This window comes from Mustelus asterias, chromosome 28 (genome assembly GCF_964213995.1).
Source record: "Mustelus asterias chromosome 28, sMusAst1.hap1.1, whole genome shotgun sequence".
In the NCBI taxonomy this organism is placed as follows: Eukaryota; Metazoa; Chordata; class Chondrichthyes; order Carcharhiniformes; family Triakidae; genus Mustelus; species Mustelus asterias.
The window spans coordinates 16,407,958-16,434,923 of record NC_135828.1 but is presented as its reverse complement, the minus strand read 5'-3'; the positions used below and the strand labels follow the sequence as shown (position 1 = coordinate 16,434,923).

At 46.8% G+C, this 26,966-nt stretch overlaps 1 protein-coding gene across 1 annotated transcript; it reads left to right on the top strand.

Moving 5' to 3' along the window:
• The first annotated feature begins 5,376 nt into the window (after window positions 1-5,376).
• LOC144480131 (pterin-4-alpha-carbinolamine dehydratase-like) lies at window positions 5,377-5,536 on the top strand. The gene has a single exon (XM_078199277.1). It carries the CDS (start codon window positions 5,402-5,404, stop codon window positions 5,534-5,536), a length of 135 nt encoding a protein of 44 aa, XP_078055403.1. The 5' UTR covers window positions 5,377-5,401.
• The last annotated feature ends 21,430 nt before the right edge of the window (window positions 5,537-26,966 follow it).

The window sequence follows — 26,966 nt, the reverse complement described above, 5'->3', positions numbered from 1 at the left end:
TTGGTCCCCTTATTTGCGGAAGGATATATTGGCCTTGGAGGGAGTGCAGAGAAGATCAACAGGTTGATACCAGAGATGAGGGGTGTTGATTATGAGGAGAGACTGAGCAGACTGGGTTTGTACTTGTTGGAATTTAGAAGGCTGAGGGGGGATCTTATAGAGACCTATAAGATAATGAAGTGGCTGGATAGGGTAGAGGAGGAGAGATTCTTTCCACTTAGAAAGGAAGCTAGAACTAGAGGGCACAGCCTCAAAATAAAGGGGGGTCAGTTTCGGACAGAGTTGAGGAGGAACTTCTTCTCTCAGAGGGTGGTGAATCTCTGGAATTCTCTGCCCACTGAAGTGGTGGAGGCTACCTCGTTGAATATGTTTAAATCGCGGATAGATGGATTCCTGATCAGTAAGGGAATTAGGGGTTATAGGGATCAGGCGGGTAAGTGGAACTGATCCACTTCAGATCAGCCATGATCTTATTGAATGGCGGGGCAGGCTCGAGGGGCTAGATGGCCTACTCCTGCTCCTATTTCTTATGTTCTTATGTTCTTAATGGCACAGCCTCTTTTGGTAGGCCCATCGAGGCTCTACTGCCTCTTTGAAGAGCTCTTTTTCCTCAGATTCTTGCCACTTTTCCCCTTCCAGCTTTTATCCTTTCTCTTCTGAAGGCTATTGTTGAATCCATGGCCAACCATCCCCCATCAGGCAAAATCCACACTACACATTGCGTGAAGAAGATATTCTCCATGTTTACTTGGGTTCTTTGGCTGTAGTGTCACTGAGAGTTCCAGGTTGTCAAAGGTCCTACACAAATTTGCATGTACGTAGCACCTTTAAAGTAGTAAAACTGCCCCAAGGTGCTTCAAGGGAGCCCCATTTTCAAACAAAAGTAAAACACTGATTTTTGATTTGATTTATTATTGTCACATGTATTAACATACAGTGAAAAGTATTGTTTCTTGCGCGCTATACAGACAAAACATACCGTTCATAGAGGAAGGAAAGGAGAAAATGCTGAATGTAGTGTTACAGTCATAGCCAGGGTGTAGAGGAAGATCAACTTAATGCTAGGTAGGTCCATTCAAAAGTCTGATGGCAGCAGGGAAGAAGCTGTTCTTGAGTCAGTTGGTACGTGACCTCAGACCTTTGTATCTTTTTCCCAACGGAAGAAGGTGGAAGAAAGAATGTCCGGGGTACGTGGGATCCTTAATTATGTTGGCTGCTTTGCCAAGACAGCGGGAAGTGTAGACAGAGTCAATGGATGGGAGGCTGGTTTGAATGATGGACTGGGCTACATTCATGACCTTTTGTAGTTTCTTGCAGCTTTGGGCAGAGCAGGAGCCATACCAAGCTGTGATACAACCAGAAAGAATGCTTTCTATGGTGCATCTGTAAAAGTTGGTGAGAGTCATAGCTGGCATGCCAAATTTCCTCAGTCTTCTGAGAAAGTCAAGGCATTGGTGGACTTTCTTAACTCTAGTGTCGGCAGGGGGGACCAGGACAGGTTGTTGGTGATCTGGACACCTAATAAACTTGAAGCTCTCAGCCATTTCTACTTCATCCCCATTGCTGTAGACAGGGGCATGTTCTCAACTATGCTTCCTGAAGTCGATAACTATTTCCTTTGTTTTGTTGACGTTGAAGGAGAGATTATTGTCATCACACCAGTTCACCAGATTCTCTATCTCATCATTGTTTGAGATCCGACCCACTATGGTGGTGTCATCACCAAATGGAGCTGAAGGGGAAGTCAGCCACACAGTCACAGGGGTATAAGGAATATAGTAGGGAGCTGAGGACATAGCCTTGTGGGGCACAGATGTTGAGGATGATCGTGGGCCTGAAGGGATTTCAGTTCATGTTGAAAGCTCTGTCGAAGAGGTAGGTTTTAAGGCATGACTTAAAAGAGGTGAGAGAGATGGAGTGTATTGGGGATTGGGGGGGTGAGGTTCCAGAACTTAGAGATGAGGCAACTGAAGGCATGGCTACCAATGGTAGAGCAGTTATAATCAGGGATGCTCAAGCGGCCAGATTGGAGACATACAGAGATAAATGTAGATCCAATCCAGTCTCCTCTTGGATCACCAGGCTGAAAGAGTCACGAAACATAATGTAAAAAGAAAAACGTTTAAAATAGATGTTAATGGTAGACATCAAGTCACTGTTTAATAATGGAAACTACATCTCAAAACATCTCAAAACAGCACCCATTCCAGTTTAAACTGTTAGGAATTTGGAAGTTAACGAGGTTAACTGTGAACTTGAGATGAAAACAAAATGACAAACAGATAAAAGCTTTGCAGGTTTCCAGAGGAATACAGAGATGTGATTTACCAGTAACAAGATTAGCAGGCATCTAGAAAAAGTTAAGGTATGAATTGCCGTATCAGAAATATTGTTTACCAGAAATCAATGAGGCTATTCAAAAAGATAACTTCTAAAGACAAGGAATTTGAGAGAAATAGACGGCCGAATCCACAGGGTGGGATATCAAAGAGACTGAACAGTATAACTAGCAGCACCCTCATTGGAGAAGGAGGCTAGTTTTCCATCCAATGGTCAGACAGGTGAGCTACAAAGACCTGTTCTATCAGCAGATTATAGATACTCTTCTCTAAACGACGCAGTTTCGTCCCTTCACTGAACCAGCAGAAGATGTTTTCCCAGACTTGGTCATCTGAGCTGTATTGTGTGGTAACAATGAGCTGGATTTGACATAAAGTGGATGTTGTTTGGGAAACTGGGTAACTCAGTGAGTTCAAGGAACGTGGGTGTACTTTGGGAAGAAGAGGTAATTTCAGATAAACTGGTGTGTTTAGTTATTCATTTACACAAGTGCCATAGTGTATATTAATCTTACTTGTTAGGTATTTTTCTTTTCTTGTACTTTAATAAATATTCTTTATTCAATGTTTCCACAACGACTGGACTGGTTCCTCACTGGGTTGTACATTGTTCCTCACATTATTCCAAACTAATATGCACCACTAAGAACCAGTGTTTCTAGTTATCCTTTGGGGTTGTGAGACAGTGTCAAAGGTAACACTAGTGGGGTTCTTAACCAAACCAAACCCAGGATCCCTGAAATCTCAGCGTATTACTGAAAAGACATCAAAATGTTTCTTTCCTTCGCCTTTTCCGGAGAGAAATATTCTATTGGTGAGGTGAGGAGACATTTCTTCACCCAAAGAGTGGTGAGCCTGTGGAATTCATTACCACAGGAAGTAGTTGATGACAAAACATTGAATATATTAAAGAGGCGGCTGGATATAGCACTTGGGGCGAATGGGATCAAAGGTTATGGGGAGAAAGCAGGATTAGGCTATTGAGTTGGATGATCAGCCATGATTGTGATGAATGGTGGAGCAGGCTCAAAGGGCCAAATGGCCTCCTCCTGCTCCTATCTTCAATGTTTCACATTAATCCTGGGATGGTCAGTGAGGGGGGGGGTCAGTATATTCAGGACATCAGTCCTGGGATGGTCAGTGAGGGGGGGTTTAGTATATTCCCCTCTATTTTACATTCTGTGCTCTTTTATTCAGTCCTGTAAATGTGCCTTATACATCTGCCCAAATCTAACAAGGGATCTGCATCCTGAATCCTAATTGATTCCTTTCTGTGTGACAATGGCTGATTGCTGTGTTCAGCCTTTCTATTCCAATATTTTCTCTCCATATCAATACCCCAGTTGGAATTGAATACGCATCAGATATTTCCAACACAGCAGGATTAGACATTGCCCGCCTATCTTTAGTTCAGTTGGGAGATGATTTTTTTTTTCTCTCAATTCCTCCTGTACGGAGTGGCTCAAATACACTGCATAGCACAGCTGAAGCAAGTGCTCTAGAATCAGCAGCACTGGGCTCCTGCCCACTTCCAGTATCTGACTGGGGTGTGCTATTAACACAAGTAATCTTCTTTCAATGTTCTTCTTTCTGAAGATGATGGAGTTTATCCCGTGCCCTCCCAGTTAACTTGGTGCAGACACCAGATTAAGTATGAATTACTCACTGTACACTCCAAGGAGACAAAGACATTGCTCATGGAGCAGCAGCTACCCCCACTGGGCTCCAAGTGAAATAACACTGGCCTGCTTCAATCTGGTATTAACAGGCTAATCAGGATATCCCAGCTCCAGTGGTCACACCCATTAGTGTACCTGACCCATATCCGATCATGCAGGACCCATCTGTTCGTTTCTCACTATCCACGGCAGATTTATCCACTTCAATTCTCATTCTGGAAAGCTTATTTATCAGAGAGGGCTCACTCAAGATATTACAATTAGATTGAGGGCAGCACAGTGGCACAGTGGTTAGCACTGTTGCCTCACAGCGCCAGGGACCCGGGTTCGATTCCCAGCTTGGGTCATTGTCTGTGTGGAGTCTGCACTATGAGTGCCCACTGTACACTCCAAAGAGGGTGTACACTCCAATGCTGGTTAGGGTGCATTGGCCGTGCTAAATTCTCCCTCAGTGTACCCGAACAGGCGCCGGAGTGTGGCGACTGGGGGATTTTCACAGTAACTTCATTGCAGTGTTAATGTAAACCTACTTGTGACGCTGTTAAATAAACTTTAATTATGCCGCTCACCTTAATTATAGAATCCCTACAGTGCAGAAGAGGCCATTCGGTCCATCAAGTCTGCACCGACTCTCTGACAGACTGTCTTACCCAGGCCCTCTCCCCTACCCTACCCTGTAACACCACGCATTTCCCATGGCTAATCCGTCTAGCCTACACATCTTGGGACACTAAGGGGCAATTTAGTATGGCCAATCCACCTAACCTACACATCTTTAGCGTGTGGGAAGAAACCGGAGCACCCGGAGGAAACCAAGACAGACATGGGAGAGAACGTGCAAACTCCACACAGTCACCCAAGGCCGGAATCGAACCCAGGTCCCTGGAACTGTGAGGCAGCAGTGCTAACCACTGTATCACTATGCCGCCTTTAAGAACCAATCCTGCCAATCAATCAATACCAGTCACATAACACTCACCTCTTAAGTAAGAGCTTTTATAAATAATTTAAAACAAATAGAGTTAACTAAGTGAGTGTTCTGCAGAAAGTGAGTCTGGAAAATTGCTAATGGAAAACAAGGTGATGGCAGATGAAATAGACAGGTATTTCTCATCAGTCTCCACTATAGGGGATACATGTAATATCCAGGATCAGCTATAGAGCCGGAAATGGAAGGGAGGGAGGAACTTTCTAATCACCAGGGAAGTGGTTACTGAGCAAATTGTCAGAGCTCTGAGCTGACAAACCCCCAGATCCTGATGGACCTTAACATAGAGTGTTAAAAGAATTGGCTCGTGAGATAGTTGATGCATTGATTTTAATTTTCCAAAACTCACTAGATTCAGGAAGGCCTTTAGAAACTTTAACCAGGCTTTTAGTTTCATGACCAGAGTTGCGCTACAAGCAGAGAAAATGGATCATCACCCAGAGTGGTTTAAGGTTTATAATAAGGTCCATATTACTCTGAGTACACATGACTGTGGAGGGCTGTCCGAGCGTGATTTTAACCTTTACTGAAGAGGCTAGGGCTTCCCATTGAAATTCAAGAGCATCTCTGTGTTTGCCAGTACCAAAGTAACTGGTGTAATCAGTGAGTTTTATTTCAAAACAGAACTTGTGCGCTCTTAAGGCATTTCAAAGGCTTGGCAATATGTTTGAAACTGACTGCAGATTAAACTGCAATGATTATATTTAAATCGAGTTGAACAGAGCTAGTCTGCACATTGCTTTATAAATGCACACACTGAGCGGGGTTTACAACCTCGCTCATCCTGAAACCATAAAATCCCACCCAAGGTCAATGGACCTCCCCATTGTCCGCCCCTCGCCGCTCTGATTCCCGTGGCGGGCGGGCTGGTAATAATGTGCCTTGCAAATAAAATGCAAATCAGAAAAAAAGCGACCTTTGCTGACAGCCTGACTACATTAATGAATCAGCTTCTAACGGAGTCCAATTGGCATTGCTGAATGTAGTGACCTGGATTGAGCTGAATTGAGTTTTGTATCATTGCCAGTTGCTTCGTCAAACAGGGAGTTTGGGCTCTGAAAGCTGCACAAGGTGCTGGGAGATACCATTGTGTTTGGTCCAATGATCGAGTCTCTTGTACTAAATACGATGGGATTTGTGTCGCATGTTTCTGTCTGTCCACAGGTTTCTATCTGGCCTCAAAAGAGTTTTGTTTTCTCTAACTGCCCCTGATTCATACATCCACGGGAAAAGATACTCTCAGCACCGTGTTAAACCAGTCTTTGATCCTCCTCAACCTTGTGGTACAAATAACCTCGACTGGCTCCATTCCCCGGGAGGTGGGACTGATATTCCTCACCTTCAGATCACTCCATGGCCCAAACGCATCCCACCACTGGAGCCTTCCTCATCCTTATAGGGTCTTTCCATCCTGTACACTCCCACTCCCCACTCTTCAACACTACTCACTGAGGCACTTCAGCCTCTCTGACTGGGATCTTCGCTGTGGCTCAGAGCCAGAACTCTTGACACAGGAGTCAGAATGTTGTGAGTTCAGACACTTCCTACAACCCCCAGGCTGACACTCCAGTGAAGTACTGAGCGTGTGTTACGCTGTAATATACTCTCTCCAAGACAAAAGTGTAATCCAAGGCCCCATCAGCACTCTCAGGTTGGCTTCACAGATCCCACGATAGTTTGAAAAGCAGCACAGTTCTCCCTGGTGTCCTGGACAATATTTATCACTCAACCATCATCACTGCAACAGTTCATCCGTGCATTAGCTCCTTCCTGCTTGTGGATTGTTGTGTGTGCAAATTGTCAACCACTTTTCCTAAATGACAGCAGTGATGACCCTTCAAAAGTAATTAGCTATGAAGCACTTTGGGACATTCCTGAGAATGTGAAAGGCACTATATAAATGCAATACTCTCTTTCTCCCCATCTCTGCCCTACCCTTTTAAAGGACTTGCACATCCATCTATGAGCAGTATGGTGGCACAGATGGGCAGCACAGTGCTCAGCACTGTTGCCCCATTGCACCAGGAACCCGGGTTCAATTTCAGCCTTGGGTTAGTGTTTGTGTGGAGTTTGCACATTCTCCTCGTGTCTGCATGGGTTTCCTCCGGGTTCTCTGGTTTCCTCCCACAGTCCAAAGATGTGCATGTTAGGTTGATTGGCCATGCTAAATTGACTGTTAGTGTCAGGGGGATTAGCAGAGTAAATATGAAGGGTTCCGGGAATAGGGCCTGGGTGGGATTGCGGTTGGTGTAGACTTGATGGGCCAAATGGCCTCCTTCTGCACTGCAGGGATTCTATTCTATCTTTGATCCAGCTTTCAGTCAGTTCTCCAAATCCTCCCAGTAAATCTTCAGCATCTGCCTCTCTCTCTCACATGAACCACTGGGAGGTTCCTTCTCTCCAAAGCACTTAATCTGAACACTAGCTGCTGAGTGTAGGAACCACCTCAATACAGTCAGCGAAGTTTCTTTATTAAAACGCACCAACGCTCTGAGAGATGGTACTGAATCTAATTATCGCAGGGACCGGTTTAGAATGATCCTTGCAAACGCTAGTCTGGTTCAAATACAAAGAGCAATTTTTCACTGAACAAAACTGTGAATCACCTACCCAGATCTCGGCAAAACTCCCGCTGCTTGGATAAAAGCTGCATTTCTGTTGGTTATTGGAAAGGCCGAGGTGACACAGTCCAAGGTGTGGCTCACCTGCACTAACCCCCTTGTACTGATTGTTCTGTATGGTTCATCCAGCAGTAAGGATACTCCAATAGCAAGCGACAAAAGAACTAACTTCACAAAGTCAATCAAAGAAAAGGTTTACTAAAGAAACCTCGTTCCATCGCCACCTGGGCCATAAATGTTTCTCCACAATCCCCATCTGCTCTCTATTTATACCGGGTCAGCTGACCACCACATCACTTTGCCATTGGTTGAATTGTCTACCAGGTCAGCTGACCCTCACAACATGTTACCATTGGTTACATTGTAGCATGTATAGAATCATAGAATCCCTACAGTGCAGGAAGAGGCCATTTGGCCCATTGAGCCTGTACCGTCCACAATCCCACCCAGGCCCTATTCTCGTAACCCCACATATTTACCCTACTAATCCCCCAAGACTAGCGTCAATTTACCATGGCCAATCAACCCAATCCGCACATCTTTGGACTGTGGGAAGAAACTGGAGCACCCGGAGGAAACCCACACGGACACGGGGAGAATGTGCAAATTCCACACAGACAGTGACCCGAGGCCAGAATCGAACCCGGGTCCCTGGTGCTGTGAGGCAGCAGCGCTAACCACTGTGCCACCGTGCCGCCCAAAACAGATGCTGCCGCCACGCTGTCATGTAACTTGGTAGCTGCCCATCGGGAGTGGCTCTTTAACCGTGTTTGTGGATTGGTTCTGCTGGAGGTTTACTCACCAATCTCAATCACATTCTTTGCCTTGATAAGCTTCGCCAAGTTGGCCATCAGCTGAGCCTGTTCACAAGCTACTAACATCCTGCACATCCAATCCTGGAGGGTGCGCTGAAATGGAATTTGAAAAAGAATCAAAGTGGGAGAGGGGTTTTAGTGTTCAGTGCATCCAGAGAAAGATCTTCAGAACCTCAGAGAATGAGACCTATTTGCTGGCAGGTCCCAGACTCTAATCTCCAGAGAGAAGGGGAGACAGACAAAGCTACTGCACTGTAAAGATTTAAAACAACAACTGGGTGCTTGTTTCTCTTTGTTAACCCAGCTCCACCCCATCACATGATTTTCCTGATAATTGACCTAATCAAACCCCACTCTGAAAACCCCAAGGGAAAACACTAAAATAACAAAACTGCATTAAGAACATAAGAACATAAGAACATAAGAAATAGGAGCAGGAGTAGGCCATCTAGCCCCTCGAGCCTGCCCCGCCGTTCAATAAGATCATGGCTGATCTGACGTGGATCAGTACCACTTACCCGCCTGATCCCCATAACCCTTAATTCCCTTACCGCTCAGGAATCCATCCATCCGCGCTTTAAACATATTCAGCGAGGTAGCCTCCACCACCTCAGTGGGCAGAGAATTCCAGAGATTCACCACCCTCTGGGAGAAGAAGTTCCTCCTCAACTCTGTCTTAAACCGACCCCCCTTTATTTTGAGGCTGTGTCCTCTAGTTTTAACTTCCTTACTAAGTGGAAAGAATCTCTCCACCTCCACCCTATCCAGCCCCCGCATTATCTTATAAGTCTCCATAAGATCCCCCCTCATCCTTCTAAACTCCAACGAGTACAAACCCAATCTCCTCAGCCTCTCCTCATAATCCAAACCCCTCATCTCCGGTATCAACCTGGTGAACCTTCTCTGCACTCCCTCCAATGCCAATATATCCTTCCTCATATAAGGGGACCAATACTGCACACAGTATTCCAGCTGCGGCCTCACCAATGCCCTGTACAGGTGCATCAAGACATCCCTGCTTTTATATTCTATCCCCCTCGCAATATAGGCCAACATCCCATTTGCCTTCTTGATCACCTGTTGTACCTGCAGACTGGGCTTTTGCGTCTCATGCACAAGGACCCCCAGGTCCCTTTGCACGGTAGCATGTTTTAATTTGTTTCCATTGAGATAGTAATCCCATTTGTTATTATTTCCTCCAAAGTGTATAACCTCGCATTTATCAACGTTATACTCCATTTGCCATATCCTCGCCCACTCACTCAGCCTGTCCAAATCTCTCTGCAGATCTTCTCCGTCCTCCACACGATTCACTTTTCCACTTATCTTTGTGTCGTCTGCAAACTTCGTTACCCTACACTCCGTCCCCTCCTCCAGATCATCTATATAAATGGTAAACAGTTGCGGCCCGAGTACCGATCCCTGCGGCACGCCACTAGTTACCTTCCTCCAACCGGAAAAACACCCATTTATTCCGACGCTTTGCTTCCTGTCGGATAGCCAGTCCCCAATCCACTTTAACACACTACCCCCAACTCCGTGTGCCCTAATCTTCTTCAGCAGCCTTTTATGGGGCACCTTATCAAACGCCTTTTGGAAATCCAAAAACACCGCATCCACCGGTTCTCCTCCATCAACCGCCCTAGTCACATCTTCATAAAAATCCAACATGTTCGTCAAGCACAACTTTCCCCTCATGAATCCATGCTGCGTCTGATTGATCGAACCATTTCTATCCAGATGCCCTGCTATCTCCTCCTTAATAATGGATTCCAGCATTTTCCCTACTACAGACGTTAAGCTGACCGGCCTATAGTTACCCGCCTTTTGTCTCCTTCCTTTTTTAAACAGCGGCGTAACATTAGCCGTTTTCCAATCAACCGGCACTACCCCAGAATGCAACGAGTTTTGATAAATAATCACTAACGCATCCACTATTACCTCTGACATTTCTTTCAATACCCTGGGATGCATTCCATCCGGACCCGGGGACTTGTCCACCTTCAGTCCCAATAGTCTACCCAGCACTGCCTCTCTGGTAACATTAATCGTATTAAGTATTTCTCCTGCTGCCAACCCTCTATCGTTAATATTTGGCAAACTATTTGTGTCCTCCACCGTGAAGATCGACACAAAAAACTTATTTAAAGACTCAGCCATATCCTCATTTCCCACTATTAACTCCCCCCTCTCGTCCTCCAAGGGTCCAACATTCACTCTAGCCACTCTATTCCTTTTTATATATTTATAAAACTTTTACTATCATTTTTTATATTAATTGCTAGCCTAGCTTCATAGTCTATCCTTCCTTTCTTTATCGCTTTCTTAGTCTCTCTTTGTTGTTTCTTAAATTTTTCCCAATCACTTGTTTCTCCACTATTTTTGGCCACTCTGTACGCAGCTGTTTTTATTTTAATACTCTCCTTTATTTCCTTCGTTATCCACGGCTGGTTCTCCCTTTTCTTACAATCCTTGTTTTTTGCTGGAATATATTTTTGCTGAGAACTGAAAAGGATCTCCTTAAAAATCCTCCACTGTTCCTCAGCTATCCTACCTGCCAGCCTGCTCTCCCAGTCTACCTTAGCCAATTCATCCCTCATCCTATCATATTTCCCTCTGTTCAAACAGAGGACACTGGTTTGAGACCAAACTTTCTCCTCTTCCATCTGAATCAGAAATTCGACCATGTTGTGGTCACTAGACCCAAGAGGGTCCTTCACAATAAGATCCTTAATTCTACCTACCTCGTTACACAATACCAGATCCAAAATAGCTCGTTCCCTCGTCGGTTCCGTAACATGCTGTTCAAGGAAACTATCCCGACAGCATTCTAAGAACTCTTCCTCCATTCCACCCTTACCGACTTGAGTCTGCCAGTCAATGTGCATGTTGAAGTCCCCCATGATTATTGCCGTTCCGTTTTTACACGCATCCCTTATCTGCTTGTTTATAGCCCTCCCTACCTCAACATTATTATTCGGGGGCCTATATACCACACCTACTAGTGTCTTTCTCCCTCTACTATTCCTCATCTCTACCCATAATGATTCCACGTTTTGTTCCTCAGAGCCTATGTCATCCCTCAGTACTACCCTGATATTATCTCTTATTAATAGCGCGACCCCACCACCTTTTCCTTCCTGTCTATTCTTCCTAAACGCCTGATACCCCTGGATATTCATCTCCCAGTCCTGGTCACCTTTCAGCCACGTTTCTGTAATGGCCACTAGATCGTACCCACTTGTGCTGATTTGCACCATCAACTCATTCACCTTGTTCCGAATGCTTCGTGCATTCAGGCAAAGTGTCCTTATTCCAGCTTTTATCTGAACCCGCTTTGATGAGTCGCGAACACCATCTCCCTCTACTCCCTTATCTAAATTACCGCCTTCATTCACTTGCACCCTCTCCTCTACCATTAATTTTGTAATTCCCCTTACCCTTGCATCCTCCCCCCCATCAATTAGTTCCTTGATCCTAGTCAACTCTTCCAGCTCCCCTCCCCCCAACCTATCTAGTTTAAATTCTCCCCAGTAGCCTTAGCCAACCTACCGGCCAGGATATTGGTCCCCGTGTGATTCAAGTTCCACCCGTTTTTTGTATACAGATCACCCCTGCCCCTAAAGAGGTCCCAATGGTCCAGGAACCTGAATCCCTGCCCCCTGCACCAGTCCCTCAGCCACACATTCATCCTCCACCTCACTCCATTCCTGCCCTCACCTTCCCGTGGCACAGGCAGTAATCCTGAGATTACTACCTTTGCTTTCCTCTTTCTCAGCTGTCTCCCTAATTCCCTGTACTCCCTTTTCATGACCCCTTCTCCCTTCCTACCCACATCAGCGGTACCAATATGTACCGCTACCTCAGGCTCCTCTCCCTCCCACCTCAGGATTTCTGGGACGCGACTAGCGACATCCTGGATCCCGGCCCCAGGGAGGCAGACCACCATGCGAGAATCCCGCCTACCTCCGCAGAAACGCCTGTCTGTCCCCTTCACCATCGAGTCCCCGATTAATACCGCCTTCCTCCTCTTTTCCTTAGCCCTCTGAGTTACAGGGCTGGACTCCACTGCGGAGACACGGCCACTGCTGCTTCCCCCAGGCGGGCTGTCCCCCCCAGCAGTACTCAAGCAGGAGTACTTGTTGTGCAGGGGCAAATCCACCGGGGTGCTCTCAACCACCCTAGCCTTACCCTTCCTGGCCGTCACCCACTTGGCCTCTTCCCGTGGCCCTGGTGTGACCACCTGATGATAGCTCTTGTCTATCACCTCCTCATTCTCCCTCATCAGCCTAAGATCCTCGAGCTGTAGTTCCAGCTCCCTAACACGGTCTCTCAGGAACCGCAGCTCGACACACCCCTCACAGATGTGGATGTCCGGGAGGCCAGATGCCTCCAGGACCTCCCACATCCTACACTGGGAACAACACATTGGTTTCACACTCATACTGGACACTTTATGTCAAGTAAGACAGTGAAAAGTTAATAAGAGTGTAAGGAAACAAAAACTCACCCCTGCTCGTCCAAGCCCTGTGAGCCAAAGCCCTGACAGCTCACTCAACTTCCCACTCACTCTGCTGCCCGCTGTATACTTTGGTGCACTTTTAAACCCTCCAAAAACTTCCCCTGGCCACTCCTGGCCTGACTTCCGGTTTTGAAAAAAACCTCCGATTTTAAACCCAAAATTAACTGAAAAAATAAATAATTAATTACAGTCAGAAAACCCACTCTCTTACCCTCAGCCTGCTCAGATTAATACAAACACTCCAACAATTAGGATCAATTATGCTTCTGCACTATCAACAGGTGGGTTGCCGGTTATAGACAAAGCAGCACCAGGTAAATAGATCTGACAAAATTCTTCCAAGAAACATGACACAAATACAGCCCATTGTGTCTGCACTGGCTCTCCAAATGAGCATTAAGACTTGGTTCCATTCCCCTGCCTTTTCCCCGTACGTCTGCGCATTGTTTCTATTTAAATAATCTTCCAGTGCCCTCCTGAATGCCTCGCTTGAACCTGCCTCCACCACACTTCCAGGCAGCGCATTCCAGACCCCAACCATTCGCTGTGTGAAAAAGCTTTACCTCACATCACGTTTGCTTCTTTTGCAAATCAGTTAAAATCTGTTGCCTCTTATCCGTGATTCTTTTACAAGGAGGAACAGTTTCTCCCTGTCTAGTCTGTCCAGCCCCCTCATGATTTTGAACATCTCTATCAAATCTCCTCTTAGCGTTCTTCTCTCCAAGGAGAACAGTCCCAACCTCTCCGATCTATCCTCACAACTGTAGTTTCTCATCCCTGGAACTTTGTAAACCTCTTCTGTGCTTTCACATCCTTCCTATAGAATTGTACATGATATTCCAGCTGAGGTCTAACTAGAGTCTTGTATAAGTTCAGCATAACCTCCTTGTTCTTGTGCTCTACCCCTATTAATAAAGCCCAGAATACTATATGTTTTATTAATTGCTCTCTCCACCTTCAATGATCTATGCACATGTACCCCCAGATCCCTCTGCTCCTGCACTCCCATAAGAATTTTACCTTTTATTTTATATTGTCTCTCCATGTTTTCCCACTAAAATGCATCGCTTCACACTTTTCTGTAGTAACTATTATTGCCTGTTTCCTGGGACAATTGAAAGTTGAAGCTGATGATCTTTTTCTAGGAAACCCCTTGAGGAGACAAGATTTGGATAAGGAACTGAGAGCTTCAGTCCCTCACCTTGTCCACACAGGGACGTCAATATATGACACAACTATATCTCACACCACAACCAAGTCAAAGATCACCCCTGAGTTTAAGTGGTTGGAAGTGAGACAACAAAGGAAATTGACCTGGCCGAGCTCGAAGATGTTTGTGTGAAACTGAAGCTTGGCCAAGTCGCTGATGAAGAGTTTGAGGAAAAGAAAACAATGAGGGAAGATGAGGCAGGCAAGATTGAAGATGGAGAGGCAGCTTCAGACAAATATGAAACAGAAGCCATTGATTCAATGGAAGAGGTGGGGGAATCATAGAATTCCTGCAGTGCAGAAGGAGGCCATTCGGCCCATCGAATCTCCACCGACCACAATCCCACCCAGGCCCTATTCCCATCACCCAACATATTTACCCTGCTAGTCCCCCTGACACGAGGGTCAATCTAGCATGGCCAATCAACCTAACCCGCACATCTTTGGACTGTGGGAGGAAACCGGAGGAAACCCATTCAGACATGAGGAGAATGTGCAAACTCCACACAGACAGTGACCCGTGGCCGGATTTGAACCCGGGTCCCTGGCGCTGTGAGTCAGCTGTGGTAACCACTGTGCCACTCTAAGGTGAGAAGGTGTAATAGAATCGAAAGATCTTAGAGAAAATGCAACCACTGAAGCAAAAGAGAAGGAAGAAGGTAGTGAGGTCAAAGAGGAACGGGAAAGAGCTGAGGACAAAGAGGAGGAAGAAACACCTGAGGTGAAAAAGGGAGAAGATGCTCAGGTGAAAGCGAAGGAAGAGGATGATGAGGATGATGATGGAGAAGAGGGTATGAGGACAAAAAGGAGGAAGGGGCCGCTAGGAACAAAATGGAGGAAGAAGGTGCAGAAGAAAAAGAGGAAGAAGTTATTAAGGTAAAAGATAAGGCCAGTGTAGGAGAAACTATGAAAGGAGAAACTGGTAAAGCCAAAGTGAAAGTGATAGAGGAACAAGCAAAACCGGATGTGACAAAGGACGAGTCTGTGGAGGAAGGAGCTACGGAGGTAAATGGGGACATGGCAGGTTCTAAAGAAGGTCAGACTGAGTCAGGGCATTCACCAGACAGGGCAACTGTCCAAGATCAACTGACCAACTGGGGCGACACGGTAGCACAGTGGTTAGCACTGCTGCTTCACAGCTCCAGGGTCCCGGGTTCGATTCCCGGCTCGGGTAACTGTCTGTGTGGAGTTTGCACATTCTCCTCGTGTCTGCGTGGGTTTCCTCCGGGTGCTCCGGTTTCCTCCCACAGTCCAAAGATGTGCGGGTTAGGTTGATTGGCCAGGTTAAAAATTGCCCCTTAGTGTCCTGAGATGCGTGGATTAGTGGGTAAATATGTGGGGGTGGGGTCTGGGTGGGGTTGTGGTTGGTGCAGACTCGATGGGCCGGGTGGCCTCCTTCTGCACTGTAGGGTTTCTATGATGATTTCTATGATGATCAAAGGAAAGAATCCAAACCTGAGCAGCCAACAAGAAGCAGTCAGGATAAACCAGAATCTGAAGAAAAACCAGAAGAGAATAAAGATAAAAATCAGCTGGAGAAACCAAAGGAAGAGCCAGCGGATGTAAAAGAAATAGATAAAGGCGATCCGGAAACAAAACTCAAGGAGCAGACCAAAGTCAAACAAGTCAAAAAAGTAAACGGAAAAGAAAATAGGAAAGACAAGAAAAAGGAAAGTGAAGAAAAGAAGGGATAAAGAAAATTAAAGGAAAAAAATAAATCGATCAGCCATTCCATAGATCAAAGAATTAGCTGATCATAAAACTGAATGAAATAAGTTCAAATTTAAGAAAAACTCAAACTGACTTCTTTCAATAAGTAAGTCTGGTGTAATGAAGGTGAGAAGAGAAAACGAGACACAGCACCACTGCACTGTCAAAGCAAACAGAAATAAGCAACGTGTTTATTAACGTAAGATAAGCCAGTGATAAACTAATAAATTATTGAGAAATAGCCCCAAGCTGACCAACTTTTGCAGGATTCCTGTGCATCTTGCCATCATGTGGAGATGCCGGCGTTGGACTGGGGTAAGATGGTTCTTACCACCTTGCCATCAGCATGGCAATGAAGCCAGGTCCTCAAAATGAACGGAACCTGCGCTGGAGTGAGTGGCAGCCACTCAATCCACTCCACCTGCTGGGCAAGTGCCTAAAATCTGCCTTAACGTATATAAATATACAGTAAATACAGTAACTGTAATCAGGTTACTGAATAGATCATACAGTAATGGTGTTACAGATACAAGGGACTTGTTGGTTTGAGTGAGAAGGAGAGGCTGGATAGACTGGGACTTTTTTCCCTGGAGCACAGGAGGCTTAGGGGTCTATAAAATAATGAGGGGCACAGATCAGCTGGATAGTCAGTATCTTTTCCCAAAGGTAGGGGAGTTGAAAACTAGAGGGGATAGGTTTAAGGTGAGAGGGGAGAGATACGAAAGGGTCCGGAGATGCAAATCTTTCACTCAGGGGGTGATGAGTGTCTGGAACAAGCTGCCAGAGGTAGTAGTAGAGGTGGGTACAATTTTGTCTTTTAAGAAGCTTTTAGACAATTACATGGGTAAGATGGGTATAGAGGGATATGGGCCAGACATGGGCAATTGGGACTAGCTTAATGGTAAAAACTGGGTGGCATGGACAAGCTGGGCCGAAGGGCCTGTTTCCATGCTGTAAACCTCTATGACTCTATGGGCGGAGTTTAACCGGCACATCCGCCCAAGATTCCTACATCCTGCCCGAGGCCGATGGAGAATGCCATTCTCCGAGCCTCGCCAGCCCCCAGAATCGGGGTGGGCATGGTGTAAACTTCTGGCTTATGACTCTAAAGTCAATGATCAAACCGAAAGCAATGTTGTGTTGAGAATTAAATGCATGAATAGACAATTAGTTCCATTGCCAATCATTTTAGATTGTTTCATCCTCTTTACTTTGTGGACTTTAAACAAAATAGAATTGTAACACACTCCTACTGCTCTTCCCTGCTGTCCTGAAACAAGGAGGCATTTGGAATGACATTAGGAACCTTTGACACCACACACTCAGTGACTATTCTTCTTGGTTGGTCAACCACAAGAGCCATCACAGCCCAGTCTACATGCGAGATTCTTGGGCCCCGCTCGGCTGAAAACCAGAGATTCCCACCCGACTTCAATGGACCTTTCCATGGTCCGCCACCCACCCGCTCGAATTCCAGTGGCAGGTGGGTTGGGAGAATTCCGGTCCATGTTCCTTCTCAGCCAACACTCAGAAGCTGCCACTTTCCAACAACATTCTCCCATCTTTAACCCAGAGACACCGAGGATTACGGATCTGTTTATTGATACTGTAATTGTGAAAGGTTCCACTGCACCCTCAGCACCCTGACTCTATTTGACCGCAATGTACAATTCTGTCTATCAGATAATAATTAATACAGATTATTGATATAATCTCCACTTTGTTGGGCAGCGTTTTGCTCCAAGAAATTTCCAACAAGGTTTGTAGGTAACAAGGTACGGCATGTTGGCACAGTGATTGGCACTGCTGCCTCACGGCGTCATGGACCCGGGTTCGATTCCCGGCCTTGGGTCACTGTCTGTGCGGAGTTTGCGCGTTCTCCCCGTGTCTGCGTGGGTTTCCTCCGGGTGCTCCGGTTTCCTCCCACACTCCAAAGACATGCAAGTTAGGTGGACTGACCATGCTAAATTGACCCTTAGTGTCCAAGGATGTGCAGGTCAGGGGGATTGGCCATGCTAAATTGCCTCTAGGCATCCCAAGATGTGTAGGTCGGGGGATTAGTGGGGTAAATACATGGGGTTCCAGGAATAGGGCCTGGGTAAGATGCTCTGTCAGAGAGTCGATGCAGACTCGATGGGCCGAATGGCCTCCTTCTGCACTGTAGGGATTCTATGAATTGCTGCTTTATTTTGACGTATCCTGTCCAGCACATATGAAAGTCTCCTATGTCTCTTCCCATAGATATTCCAGCATAAATATCCTCAAGATCTGCCCCCACTCCATTGGTGAGATATTGTCGGCATTGTGGAGAAAATCCATGTTCACACAAACAGCACTCTGCCACACACAGTGAAGTAACAGTGCAGAGTACGCACAGCTCCAAGGACAGGCCACACGTAACTTATCTTTCCTGATGGATCAGGGAGCCATCTAGTGCCGTGTAGTCTCTTGCATGTAAAACATTTTTTTCACACTACCATTTGTGGTTGTAGTCTTCAACTGTCTCAGGCAGCACGGTGGCACAATGGTTGGCACTGCCGCCTCACAGTGCCAGGAACCCGGGTTCAATTTCGGCTACGTGTGACTTTCAGTGTGGAATCTGCACGTCCTCCCCGTGACTGCGTGGGTTTCCTCCGGGTGCTCCGGTTCCCTCCCACAGTCCGAAAGACGTGCTGGTTAGGTGCATTGGCCATGCTAAATTGTCCCTAAGTGTCAGGGAAATTAGGAGGGTAAATACGCGGGGTTACGGGGATAGGGGCCGGGGTGGGATTGTCAGTACAGACTCGATGGCCGAATGGCCTCCTTTTGCATTGTAAATATTCTATGAGAAACTCCAACATTCCTTCCCCTTATCTCTCCATTTCTCTGGGCTCACATTCTTGCTTTAAGATGTTCCTTAAAACTTGCATCTTTAGCCAAGTCCTAATAGCTCCAACTGTGACTCAGTGTCATATGTTGTGATTAACACTCGGGTGAATTGCTTTGGAATGCGTTAGTCAGTTAGAGGTCTGATATAAATGTGGTTGTGTGGTAATCCAAACTTGAGACATTTTTTATTCATTTGTGGGACGTGGGCGTCGCTGGCTAGGCCAGCATTTATTGCCCATCCCTAGTTGGCCTTGAGAAGGTGGTGGTGAGCTGCCCTATTGAAGGCTGGAAATCTCATTTCAATAAATTTAAATACAATTAGCAGACTTCCCCGCCACATCCTCCCCCCACATTTGGAATTCCCCCCTCGCCAATGTGACATCACATCGGTGAGATTTACAACTGCTTTTTAAAAACAAGAACCTGGTGAAGGGAACCAGCCACGGGCGCACAAGAAAGTATAGCCCCCGAAGGGAAAGGGACATGCCCAGGCAGTGCCCTGGTATTGTCCCCTGGCACTGCTCTGGCACCGTTACATTGCACTCTGGCACTGCTCTGGCACTACCCTGGTACTGCCCCCAGAAACCTTGGCAATGCCCCATGGCACTGCCAGGGGAGCCCTCTGGGGAACTCCATGGAGGGGGGTTCCCCTTTTCAGTTGGGGGGAATTTCCCCTTACGTGTGTGAGGGGAATGGGGGAGGGTCGCCCATGTCAGATGAGAGGTGAGGACCCCATGTCCGTGGGGTCTCCATATGTGTGTTGGGTTTTCCTGTGTTCCCTGTCAGAAGATTCCCGGGAGTCCTAGCCGTCGGTTCTTTCCATTCCCACCTGGCCAGCGTGAGGGTGTGGGCCACACCTCCAGCTACTCTCTGTACAGAGAGCTGGATTATCTGCAGAGAAATGTCGGCTGTGTAGCCGGCGAGCTACACGCAGATTGTCTCGTCTCCGCCAGGACTCTGCGCAGAGAATGGAACTTCCACCCAATGTTACCATTTTTTGTCTAAGTGCTGGGTGGGCTTGAAACTGGGAGAGTTTCAGATCTGTCTTTTGAATGTGTTTTTAGGCCCCCCCATTCGCACTTCGCCTGCGAAATTCTGAGCGAGCCTGTGGGCGGGGCTTAACGTGCCCGAAAGCCTGCAGAGGGAGGTACTGCGCATGTGCAGGCCTCTGATGCTGCACACATGCATTAGCAGTAGCAGGGGTCTGACAGAAAAGAGAGGGCTGTCAGGCCCCTGCTACTGCAGGCTGCCTGAAGCAGCTCCCGCCGTCCCACAATCGTGGGGGCCGTGGCCCGCGATATAGCCCTCCGCTGCCCTCGCCTCACCGATTGCTGCAGAGTGACAGAGGGCCCCCTCCCCATATTAGCCCCGCCCCCAGTGGCCCCTCCCCCATTAGCTCCGCCCCTGGCATTACCCAATGGGCATTGCCCAGGTGTCCAGTGGGCATTGCCCAGGTGCCAGTCTGGCACTACCCAAGGGACACCTTCCCCTGGTGGGCGAGTGGAATCGGCTGCCGTCGGTGGTGGTGGAGGCGAACTCAATAGGGTCTTTTAAGAGACTCCTGGATGAGTACATGGGACTTAATAGGATGGAGGGTTATAGGTAGGCCTAAAAGGTAGGGATATGTTCGGCACAACTTGTGGGGCCGAAGGGCCTGTTTTTGTGCTGTAGTGTTTCTATGTTTCTAAGTTTCTTACCCTCGGCCTCCCCTGGGGGACTCAATGGCCTCTGGTTCCCCCGACGAGGCCAAGTCCCCGTTCATGGGGAGTATGTCTATCCCTCGCTGGCGCGAACCTTTCCCGGCGAGATCATAAAGGGGGGCAAGCAAAGCCGGGCTCGCTAAGCAGATGTTAAACAGTATTTAAATAAATTTCCATACATTAACCTACCTCTCGCCCATTTCCGGCGTGAGATAGACCAAGTCGGAAATCCGGCCCTCGTAAAATGGTGTTGGTCGCAAAAACCAGCACCAATCGCACTAAGCGCTTTACGTCCCACTTTACCACCATGCCGGGCCCGAAAACAGGCGCAACGCGGTGGTAAAATCACCCCCAATGAATCTGAGAATGTAACTTCCCTCTCCTCTACAAAGAGGACTTCAACTTATTTACTCATAGAGTGAGCAGAGCTCCAAGCAGATGGAAGTATCAAACTCGAGCACCATCTATTGATTCACTTCCTCACACTTCGGAATCACAGAGGCAACCTATCCCCTGGCAGCTATTGAAAGTTATAGGTTCACAGACAGGAATTTCAAACATATTCCATTTCTGCTAATTCCTGATGTAGGACATCATATAAATGTTGCAGTCTGTCCCAGGGGCATCAGGAAATAAAGAGTATCTGTCTGAATCTAATCTAATTTCATCAAGTCTGGAAGAAATCCAATTTCTCAACACACTTTCGAGAGGAAAGTTGCTTTGCTTTTATTACTTAGCTAAATCTTGTTTTAATGTTTGACAGATATATTTCTGGCCTCACTAAATAGTCATGAGGATAAAGTCAGCAAAGACTCCCTGATTGAACAGCGACAGACGTGAACCAAATAGTTTCTCCATCATTCACATCTTTCAGAATAGGTTTTCCAGATATCAAACACTAACCGCGCCACTATCACTAATAGCCTGCTCTGTACAATATTACTTGGACAGGTCTTTATGCACGCTCTGAGATGTATTGTTTCCAATCAAATTATACAGCGATCAGATAAAAGCAAAATGCTGGGATCTGAAACAAAAACAGAAAACGCTGGAAAGTCTCAGCAGGTCTGACAGCGTCTGGGAGGAGAGGATAGATGGTAGCCATGATGTGGAGATGCCGGCGTTGGACTGGGGTAAACACAGTAAGAAGTCTCACAACACCAGGTTAAAGTCCAACAGGTTTATTTGGTAGCACAAGTCACTAGCTTTCGGAGCGCTGCCCCTTCATCAGGTGAGTGGGAGTTCTGTTCACAAACAGGGCACATAAAGACACAAACTCACTTTACAAGATAATGGTTGGAATGCGAGTCTTTACAAGTAATCAAGTCTTAAAGGTACAGACAATGTGAGTGGAGAGAGGGTTAAGCACAGGTTAAAGAGATGTGTATTGTCTCCAGCCAGGACAGTTAGTGAGATTTTGTAAGCCCAGGCAAGTCGTGGGGGTTACAGATAGTGTGACATGAACCCAAGATCCCGGTTGAGGCCGTCCTCATGTGTACGGAACTTGGCTATCAGTCTCTGCTCAGCGATTCTGCGCTGTCGTGTGTCGTGGAGGCCTTCATGAGAGAATAAAGCCAGCGTTTCGAGTCTGGATGACCGTTCGTCAGCTGAGAATCACCTAGGCTCAAAACATTGGCTCTATTCTATCTCCACAGATGCTGTCAGACCTGCTGAGATATTCCAGCATTTTCTATATAGCGAATAGTGTGTCCCATTTGAAGACTAGCTTCCAATTCCGACAACTGGACATCACTGCTGGCCCTTACAATAAAAATCTTATACTGATATCTAAACTGCATTCCTTTTGTACTCAATGGGTTACGTTTACTGGCCGATTCTGAAGCATGTACATTCCAGGACTGAGAATCTAGATGGACATCCCTTTTAATGGATTTTGCTTCCATTGGCTTTGCCTGTCATTGTCCAGCTGCCTTTTTCTGCCAATCTGAACCTTCAACGCAAATGTCAAAGAGCTTTGATGGGTGTTAAAGTCCCTGATGTGATCTCCCATCTCTTTGGGACAGGGTCACATATTGTGCACCCATCTGCACTACAAGAAAATGGGGAGGCGATGTCCTAGTGGTATTATCGCTAGACTATTAATCTAGAAACTCAGCTAATGTTCTAGAGACCCGGGTTCCAATCCCGCCACGGCAGATGGTGGAATTTGAATTGTTGGAAAAACCCATCTGGTTCACTAATGTCCTTTAGGGAAGGAAATCTGATGTCCTTACCTGGTCTGGCCTACATGTGACTCCAGAGCCACAGCAAGGTGGTTGACTCTCAACAGCCCTCTGAACAAGGGCAACTAGGGATGGGCAATAAATGCTGGCCAGCCAGCGACGCCCATTCCTACGAATGAATAAAAAAAGGAAAGATTTTGTTCGCACAAGACTTCTTAAAGGGGCAGAGGATTATTTCATTTTCATTTCTACCAGTGGCTTTCTGGTGCAATGTACCTTTAACTGAGGTTGTCAGCCAGACTTTATTGAGGGCCATCTGATTGGGCCTGCAGCCTCAGGAGCCTGCCTCTCATTCGGAATAGGGTAGGAGGATCTGGAGGGAGCGGGGAACAAGTGGTTTTTATGTTACTGGTTGAATAATCTAGAGATCTGGGAACATGGACTGGATCTTACAGCCCTGCTGGACATGATTTCCAAAATGGCGCCGGAGCGAGGCGACTTCTTGCAAGCCGTGCCCAGCACACCTTCTAATTCTATCTTTTACTCTCGTTCGGTGCTTCTAAAACTTCATTCTGACTCTTTTAAACTCTCTAACAACGCTTTAATGATGACTGTAACAGTACATTCTGCACTCTCTCGTTTCCTTCTCTATGAACGGTATGTTTTGTCTGTATAGCGTGCAAGAAACAATACTTTTCACTGTATGTTTACATATCATAGAATCATAGAAATCATAGAAACCCTACAGTACAGAAAGAGGCCATTCGGCCCATCGAGTCTGCACCGACCACAATCCCACCCAGGCCCTACCCCCATATCCCTACATATTTTACCCACTAATCCCTCTAATCTACGCATCCCAGGACACTAAGGGGCAATTTTAGCGTGGCCAATCAACCTAACCCGCACATCTTTGGACTGTGGGAGGAAACCGGAGCACCCGGAGGAAACCCACACAGACACGAGGAGAATGTGCAAACTCCACACAGATAGTGACCCAAGCCGGGAATCGAACCCAGGTCCCTGGAGCTGTGAAGCAGCAGTGCTAACCACTGTGCTACCCATATGTGACAATAATAAATCAAATCAAATCAAATCATGTTTGCAATGGGGGGGAGGGGGGTGGCATGTCAAATCTGGCGGTGACAAGCCAACTGCCTACTTACCCACTCCCAAAATGTTCTCCATATACAGTCGGTGAGAGTGTGCTAAAATTGGCAGAACGCATGCCATTTTTAAAAAGATTATTAAGGGGAACTTGAGCTTATTAACAAACAAATTGACCCGAATATTATGCTGCCCACACTGCAATACAGTTGGCGTGGGCAGGCGGGTTCTTTATTCCGACAGATTGAAAGAGGGGGAGGAAACACTGGGGAGGGAGGTGTGTGTATGTTCTTGGAGGCAGTGCCCGCACCACACACCCCCCTGTGCTTGTAATAGAATCCTTACAGTGCAGTAGAAGGCCATTTGGCCCATTGAGTCTGCACTGACAACAATCCCATCCAGGCCCTATCCCCATAACCCCACATATTTACCCTGATAATCCCCCTGACACTAGGGTCAATTTACTGTGGCCAATCAACCTAACCTGCACATCTTTGGGTGGCATGGTGGCACAGTGGTTGGGGGTGGCACGGTGGCACAGTGGTTAGCACCGCTGCCTCACAGCGCCAGGGACCCAGGTTCAATTCCCGGCTTGGGTCACTGTCTGTGTGGAGTCTGCATATTCTCCCCGTGTCTGCGAGGGTTTCCTCCGGGTGCTCCAGTTTCCTCCCACAGTCCAAAGATGTGCGGGTTCGGTGGATTGGCCATGCTAAATTGCCCCTTAGTGTCAGGGGGACCAGCTAGGGTAAATGCATGGCGTTACGGGGATAGGGCCTGGGTGGGATTGTGGTCGGTGCAGACTCGATGGGCCGAATGGTCTCCTTCTGCACAGTAGGGATTCTATTTGATTCTATTCTAATTGATCTTTGGAGTGTGGGAGGAAACCGGAGCACCCGGAGGAAACCCACGCAGACACGGGGAGAATGTGCAAGTAGTACAAACAAATGAACGAGGCTAAAACAAGGGGCAAAAGTCTATTAGTTCCAGGTTCAGGTGGAGCAGAAAAGTTGATTCTGTCAATTCAGCTCCTGAAGCCCAGGTTACCACATGTAGAATCACACAAGATATTAACCTTGTCCTTCTCGAAGGCCATCATTTATCACTGCTTAAAAGCATAAAATAATTATCCTACATTTAGCAGGCTGACAGGATGAGCTTGTCACATTATTCATTCACTTTGCCTTTGTTCAGAGTGAAAGTACAAACTCTCTGGAACTCCCCACCATCCAAGGCCTCTCTCTCTGGTGATATCATTTTATTCTGTGCCATAAGAAAATCAATTCTGCAGGAAGTCAGCCCAGGGTTTAAGGACATCTCAATGTAACAAATATTCTTTCATTTTCTTTAAAGCCATAACTTCCTTTTCATAGATCAGAAATCTGAACTGATTAATTAATGTTTTGTTGTGCCTGTCGCACAGTCTGTTTTAACCTTTATGCAGTGGACAAAGAATTGCAAGTAGACGTCTTGTTAGTACAACAATATTTATTTAAGACACACAATCAATAATCACCCAACCAACCAACAATAAGTTATCTTACAGAAATACTAAAGTTCAAGTCCAATACAAGACCTTGACTTAACTTTGCGTGACTGGCGAGTACCCAGGCAGATACTGGCCTTTATCTGTGCGCTGGTCTCGGACGTCCTCTGCGCAGTCTGGTCCTTTGGTCTGGTCTGGCACTCTGGCTCTGGTCTTCCTTCCTTCTCGGGTGTGGTGGCTCTCCTCGTGCTGGTCGTCGCTGGCGATGGTCACCGTTGTTGTAGCTCGTCCGTGGGGTCAGAGAGAGAGAGAGATTCTTGGTTGTGCAGCACCCTTTATACCCCGTTGGGTTTCGCGCCCCTTTTGGCCATTGCCAATCAATCGATCAGGACTTGATCACCCTGATCGATAAAGTCCAATCGGGTGCTGCCACACCAATCTCTGGGTGTGTCCCCAATGGCCATGTCTGCAGGTGCTGGGGGCACGAAGAATACACACCTCCCTCCCAAATAAGGGGTTACGGCGTCCCTATATCTGGTAAACAACCCAATTTTTCTAGAAAGTCCCCTTTGTCCTGGAGATGGCCCATATCATGTGTATTCAGTCGTCTGAGCTGCAGTCTGCTTATCTCTGTCTTTAGGCTGTAGCCTGCTGTTTTAGTTCTTGTCCTATTGTCCTAGAATGCTTTATAAATCGCCATTTTTAGGTGGCCCTTTTGGCCACAGTTTTAAACCTCCTCTCCCTCAGCATTAACTTAACACCTCGCCATCCAGGATGAGACAATATAACAAACAGCTAGAATTGATTTTCAATCTTCAATGTTGTAAAATGGGTCAAGGCATCATAAACAAACAAAGCAAATGTCAGCGAGACTAAGGGCAGGTGACAAAAGCTCGATCAAAGATGGAGGTTTAAGGAGCCTCTGAAAGAAGAGAGAGAAATGAAGAGACAGAGATGTTAGCAGAAGGTCTTGTTCTTCAGGCACTCCCTTGGAATTGAGGCTAACTTGCTCCCACAGTAAAAATGAGTTCTCGGGTGACTGAGGAGGCCGCTGTGTGACCGACAGTCTCTGTCACAGGTGGGGCAGACGGTGGTTGGAGGAGTAGGTGAGTGAGGGGCCTGGATTGCCACCTGTGGACAGAGGAGGACAACTATAATAATGATTGTAACAACAATAATGGCAATATTGGCTTTAAAGGGTAATTGTAACTGAGAGCTAAGCATACTGGGGATTTTCGGTCAACTTACAATTAAAAACAGGTGCAGATCGTAAAATTGCTGCAAGCTGTGGTCTGGGGCAGCACAGTGGCACAGTGGTTAGCGCTGCTGCCTCACAGCACCAGGGACCCGGGTTCAATTCCCAGCTTGGGTCACTGTCTGTGCAGAGTCTGCACATTCTCCCCGTGTCTGTCTGGGTTTCCTCAGGGTGCTCCAATTTCCTCCCACACTCCAAAGATGTGCGGGTTAGGTTGATTGGCCATGCTAAATTGCCCCTTAGTGTTGGGGGGTTAGTAGGGTAAATAAGTAGGGTTGTGGGAATAGGGCCTGGGTGAGATTGTGGTCGGTGCAGACTCGATGGGCCAAATGGCCTCCTTCTGCACTGTCGGGATTCCATGAATCTATGACCTGACACTTCCTATGTTGACCAAATATGGGAAGTTGTTTACTTTGAGTTAGACTTGATGGCACCGATGGGGGGTGTGGCAATGTGACCTATATGACATTTAAACTCAGCACTATGG

What these genes read in the sequence shown, in the direction of transcription:
- LOC144480131 (XM_078199277.1), top strand. Translation starts at nt 5,402, where the DNA reads ATGACCAGAGTTGCGCTACAAGCAGAGAAAATGGATCATCACCCAGAG.